Raw genomic sequence first — 6,000 nt, forward strand, 5'->3', positions numbered from 1 at the left:
GACAACGTTCAGCTCGCGCTCTTATGAAAGACGTGCCCGCGTTCAACGCGGCCGCGTTTCTCAAGCTCCAAAACAGCGGGCGCGTTGACGATGGCACAGCTGTTCCAAGAGTGCAGGACAGCAGGCCGTCATACGGACAACAAGACAGACAGACAGCGTGGGAGACAGTGGGGCCGTGGGGCTTTCCTGGTGCTGCGCCGCGCTGCTGACCACGAGGCTTACCGATGGTGGCAGAGTGTTTGGGGCTGGAGGCAGACCCCTGCTGGTTAAAGTGGTGGTGCAAGTTCCCAGCTGCGAAGAGAGCAGAGCCGACAAACTGATGGACACCCACTCCAGAGGCACAGAGCCCTGTCTGTCTGTGTGTGTGTGTGTGTGTGTGTGTGTGTGTGTGTGTGTGTGTGTGTCGAGTCAGCATATGTGTCAACAGAGAGGGACAGAGAGGGACAGAAAGACAAGAGACGGGAGAGAGACAGACGGTCCCTCCAGGAGTTGATCAAGATTTACGTGCAAAAAAGTCAGTCCATAGAATATATAATGATCAAATGTAGTTTATGTTTTTAACTATGTGTCCAGAAGATAGGATAGCATAGTTACACACAAACTATTATTGTTTTACTTTCTGCAGGGCTGGACAGAAACAATTCTTGGCCTTTTCTTTAACATATTTAAAACAGGGAAAGCAAACAGCAAAACCAGCATCCCGAAATGAATATTTCTTAAATATTTGTTGTTGTTACAGCGAATAATTAGTTTGATTACTGTAACAAAGCTTTTATTCTTTTATGTCACATTGTCATTATTAAGCTGACAGTAGTATCCAAATAAAAAAATGGCAACCACATTTTCAGTTTCGGCAACCAGAAGCCGATGCTCCGGGACATCGTTGTTTGCACTGAAGTACCACATTTTTCTTGAAGTTGATTTTTGTTATTGTTGAAACGAATAAACTCAGCAAAATCCTGGAGAGACTGAAAGAAGAGAGCTTGTTCAGTGAGAGACGGTGGCAGCAGAGAGAGAGACAGAGCAGCAGAGAGAGACGTGTGTGTGTGTGTGTGTGTGTGTGTGTGTGTGTTTAGACTGTAGTTGTGTGAATTGTTACAATACAAGAAAACAAACCGACACTCTGATTATCCACCACTCATTGTTGTCTCATCAGAAACGAGACAAAGCTGCCGGGCAGCCTGAGGTGCATGAGGACGATTCAATAAAGACGTGAAGACATTTTTAAAAGCGCACATCGTTTGAGTTTAGCGGAGAAAAAATCACACGTATTCACCCCGAGTCATCTTCAATCCGTGAACTCTTTCACGCCTCTACGTCGAACAAATACAAAGAAATTCTACGATGAACTGAAGTAAATGGCGTCGATTCATCAAGATGTTCTCCGTTGTTTGATTCTCCGTTCACCGTAGAGGCATGAGAGGAAAACAAAGTATTCTTCAAGGAATACAGGTAACGCGGGGTGAGTGATTGATGTAATACTTTAAATAAGAAAAAAAAAGAAACAGTTCATTATTGCAGTCATTGGAATATTTCTAGCGTTTTCTGGGACAGAATTATTATTCATTTTACTACATTTTTTAAATGTTAAGACAGATATTCCAGAACTGATCCGTTTCATTTCATATTCATGCAAATAAATACTAACCAGATTATTTAACAACAAACATCATTTCCTTAAACGGATGAACTAATTTGTCTTCACTGTAAAGACGAAAAGGACTCGTTTACTTCTCTAAACAGCAGCGTCCGATAACTCCTCAGTCACAACAACCGTATTCCAGCTGAGGCTGAAACTGAGACCTTAATTAAACCGTTACCCTCCACCTCAGTGGGGACGTGACACCATTCATTTGCATAATTAATAGGATCTATTTTTCCCCCCTAAACCCGACTTACTGCGGTTGTCTTTGCTCTGCAGGATGGGGGTGTAGTGGTTTTTGGACGTCCGTCCGTCCGCGGTGGTGGCGCTCAACAGCGCCGCGTTGTTCCTCTCTCCCTGCTGCACCGGGCTCGACTGGTGACGCAAGATGTCCACCAGCGATCTGATGGACGGATGAGGACAGGGAGGACGAAGACAAACGCAATCAGCACATAAATATGCGAAGACTTGTATATTATCCCATCCTTTATTCTCAGTGCCTTTCGTCTGCATATTTAAGACTCTGCGGGGCTAAAACAAACTGAGGGTTTAACACAGTCTGATGTTTATATTCTTTATGTACAAAACAGATTCCCTCATCATGCTCAACAGACGTTTGAAAGACTTAAATAAGATGTATTTGACGACGCATGTATTTATTGTGAGGGACTTTCAGTTTGCCTGCTCTACAAAAATGTAGCCAAATAAACTTTCCAACTCAAAGTTCAGACAAAGTGAGACGGACTGTCGGTGTAGCGGCGCTGTGCAGGATTTCACGTCATCTAGTTGTGAGGTTGCAGATTGCAAACGCTGGAAACTTCCATCCATGTGACTGCAGTGCGTAGGAGAACTACGAAAGGCCCTCTCAAGAGCCAACGTTTGGGTTTTGTCCGCTCCGGGCTACCGTAGAAACATGGCGGCCGGCTCCTCGTGCGGATATTAACGATTCATAGTAAGGTAACGAAAAGACGATGATTATTATTTTCAGGTGGTTATAAACTAATGGAAACATCCTCATTAAAGGTACGTTCCATGTCTTCCATTAGATCCCCTTTAATGCTACAAGCGATTCCTTTCATGTCAACCAAAGTCTTTAGACAGAAATACTCCATTACGAGTAGAAGTCATTTCATGAGTACAGGTACTTGTCAGCACTGATGCATTCACATGAAACCTGTGTTGTAGCTGGTCGAGGTGGAGCTTGTTTTGCACACTTCATGTACTCGTTATACTTTTGGGTATCTGATGTACTGAACACGTGTTTTGTTTGTAAAATCTCAGTCTGAAAAGTAACTTCAGCCGTCAGATAAATGGACAAAGTACAATATTTAACACTGAAATGTAGTGGAGCGTCAACTGAAAATACAAACTTTGAACGCTGTTATAATTATCCTCTGAGTGGTATACAGTAGAATGAAAGTATGAACTATTTAAAAACACCTGTAGTTGGGTCTACATCGTTACTAACGGTCAGTGAACACACCACGCCTGTCCCGCGGTCTCACCTGGGCATGTTGATGTCTCGGTTGCGAGGCCGACGCGCCACCTTGCTGAAGGCGATCCGGACGCCCACAGCCACCACCAGCGTGAAGGAGATCACGCCTCCGATCACGTAGGCCGTGCTGCAAATAAAGAAAAAGAACATTTTTTTTCTCTTTCCGTTTGACTCCGTGTCACTTGGCCGCTGTAACGTTTCTCGTCTCTGCACTTCCCCCTCAATCACGCTGACCTGCTGTTCTGCTGCTGCAGCGTCTCAAAGTCCGGGTCGGGCTTGCTGCCGGCGCTGACGGTGACGGGCCCCTGCGGCTCGGCCCACACGGGGGAGATGTAGTTGTTGCAGGACTCCTGGTCCAGCCGGCTCCTCTGGTGCTCGCAGCAGAACCGGTAGTGGCAGGTGCCGCAGCAGTAGATGTAGCTGTCCTTGGAGCAGTTGAACGTGGCGTCGAAGTGCCCCATCACGTCGTAGTAACCCCTGTGTGTGTGTGTGTGTGTGGGGGGGGGGGTTAACAAAGGAAAGTCTCTTCTGGGTTACTGGACATCTCCAATCACTAACATGGTAAAGCCTCATTGGTTGATTCTGTTTGGAAGCAGTTTTCCAGTGAGCTGAGGCCCGTTTTCTTTTCGAGGACATGTTGCCCATTACTAGCTGACCTTAAAGCAGCACAGCCTCCATAAGGCTCCCAACACTTTACAGGACCATGAGTGAGGATTCCTTATAACTGGGAGTGGACTCCCATGACAGCGGTGCTAATGCTGCCAGACTTTAGCCCAACAATTTGCATTTGAGTCCAATGGAGCTTTGTGCTTTTGCGCTCCAGTTACTTTTGAGTTAACATCCCCGTCATCAACAGTTCAAAATAGGCAGGAATGTTTATTCCGTGAACTAAATGAGAAAAACTTGTTTATTATTACAAATATCGGAGCTCTGTGTGTGTGTGTGTGTGTGTGTGTGTGTGTGTGTTCTGGTGGCGACAGCTTCGGAGATCTCATCTTTGTTTAGTGAACAAGCTCACATCACATCAACATCTTGCGGTTTCTTTCCAACTGGAGGAGTGCAGGGTGAAAGGTCGAAATGCGAAGGAAAATGCTAATAGTCGTCGTTACTGAGCAGCCAGAGCTGTGATGTAATCTGAGAGACGACGTTAAAATACAAAAACATCAAGTTTAACACGAAACGCAAGAGACGAGCTCCGTGTCATTTTTTCAAATCTGGGTTTGTTATTACTGTTGGTGCTGCTTCTCCTGAACATGTTGTGTGTGTGTGTGTGTGTGTGTGTGTGTGTGTGTGTGTGTGTGTGTGTGTGTGTGTGTGGCTCGCCAGCACACAAGATTTAGAGCTGATTACATGTTGCCTAGCAACAGCCAGACGCCTCTCAGTGCAGAAATATAAGCTCCGGTGAGATGGAGATCAGAGCTGCTGCGGGAGGAAATAAAAAAATAATAAAAAAAAAAGAGAGAGAGAATCATGATGCGCCTCGTTGTTTTATGGCATCCAGTGTGATCAACACACGGAGATGCAGTCGGGCTACAAAAGGAGACGCCGGGAGCCTCGGCTTATATCACACAGTTCACCTGCGGCTCGTCACTGCTGGTTTCTACACGTTTTCACAGGTTTTCTTCAGGGAGCGGAATGGAAAGTTGTTGCCATTTCTGTAGTTAATGCTCGTTAGTCCCTCTTAAGAGATTATGTGCAAATCGGCCTTTTTAATTACTCCAAAACAGACACAGATTCCCACCACACAACACACAACAGGAAGCGGTCGCGTCGCCGTACCTGCACACGTCCACGTCCACCAGCTGTCTGGGAGGCGGAGCCACCTGGGCGGCGCCGAGCGGAGGCTTCAGGGCGTCGGCCGTCATGTTCCTCGGCAGCATGGTCTGAGGGAGGGGCTTCGGAGGGAGCTCGGCCATCGGCGGCGGGTCGTCGCCGTCCTCCACGACCTCGGCCGCTTTCGGCGCCACTTTGGGCCCGGCTGGCGGCGGCTTGTAGCCGGTCAGGAGGAACAAGGCGGTGCTCCTTTTGCCGCCGCCGCCGCCGCCGGCAGCAGCAGCAGCAGCAGCAGCAGCATCGGTCCTGGCGTCGCCGTAAACAGCGGCGAGGCAGGACAAAAGCAGGAGAACGAGGGAGGAGCAAAACATCCCTCTTGAAGTAAAAGATTTCATTGTTTTTTTCAAGTTTTTTTGAGCTGTTGTTCTAAAAAAAAAAAAAAAAGAAAAAGAAAAAGAAGAATTTCACATGAACAGCTCCCAATCCAAGATGGCGGCCTTCTGACTTATAAAAAGCGTTGGTATGAAAAGTCCTCCTCTCTCTGGACACGATGCACAGGAGCAACGGGTCTCTTATAGTTCAGCGATGTTTCATGAAGGCGTTTCTCTCGTTCAGCTTAATGTAAACAATTCTCTCCGTGTACAAATCCTTCACTTTAAGCAGCTTTTGTAAACATTGAGGTCTTTCAGAGGTTTTTTTTTTTTTAGGCCCTATAGGAACTGCCTGTGAAATGGCTGTAGTTCTGAAATCATCAGTATAAATGAAAACGTACCGATTATAAATATAGAATAATGTGGTTTTGTTTTATGGCAGCAGGTGTCGGATACTTAGATTTGGTCTGTCGGTTGACAAGTTTTACAGTCTGTTGGCCAAAATCTTCAAAAACAGGCAGTAATTTTTTTTTTTTTTTACATTTTCTGTAAACAAGATGAGGAAACTGTAAACTCCTTCGACAGTCTAATATCTCCCACCGAAGCGTTTTCTAGGAGACGTTTATGGCACGAAAGTTACGTAAGAAACTGCGATGGATGAAAATGTGATCTGTAAACATTTAGCGTTATGTAAACTTGATTTTTTTTTTTTTTCACGT

The 6,000-nt window shown here is 45.9% G+C and overlaps 1 protein-coding gene across 1 annotated transcript in view; it reads right to left on the reverse strand.

The window, feature by feature from the left end:
- The window catches only part of LOC137872943 (protein shisa-7-like), a 33,218-nt gene that overhangs the window by 13,289 nt on the left and 13,929 nt on the right, over positions 1 to 6,000 (reverse strand). The window contains 5 exon segments of the mRNA XM_068711478.1: positions 223 to 291; positions 1,900 to 2,045; positions 3,148 to 3,264; positions 3,372 to 3,614; positions 4,917 to 6,000. The exon segment at positions 4,917 to 6,000 is cut by the window's right edge and continues 1,911 nt beyond it. Coding sequence (XP_068567579.1) covers positions 223 to 291; positions 1,900 to 2,045; positions 3,148 to 3,264; positions 3,372 to 3,614; positions 4,917 to 5,305 — 964 coding nt within the window. The 5' untranslated portion in view covers positions 5,306 to 6,000.

Source organism: Cebidichthys violaceus, unplaced genomic scaffold (genome assembly GCF_023349555.1).
Source record: "Cebidichthys violaceus isolate CVI_PGR_0920_01 unplaced genomic scaffold, fCebVio1.0.p SCAF_16, whole genome shotgun sequence".
Taxonomy (NCBI): domain Eukaryota; kingdom Metazoa; phylum Chordata; class Actinopteri; order Perciformes; family Stichaeidae; genus Cebidichthys; species Cebidichthys violaceus.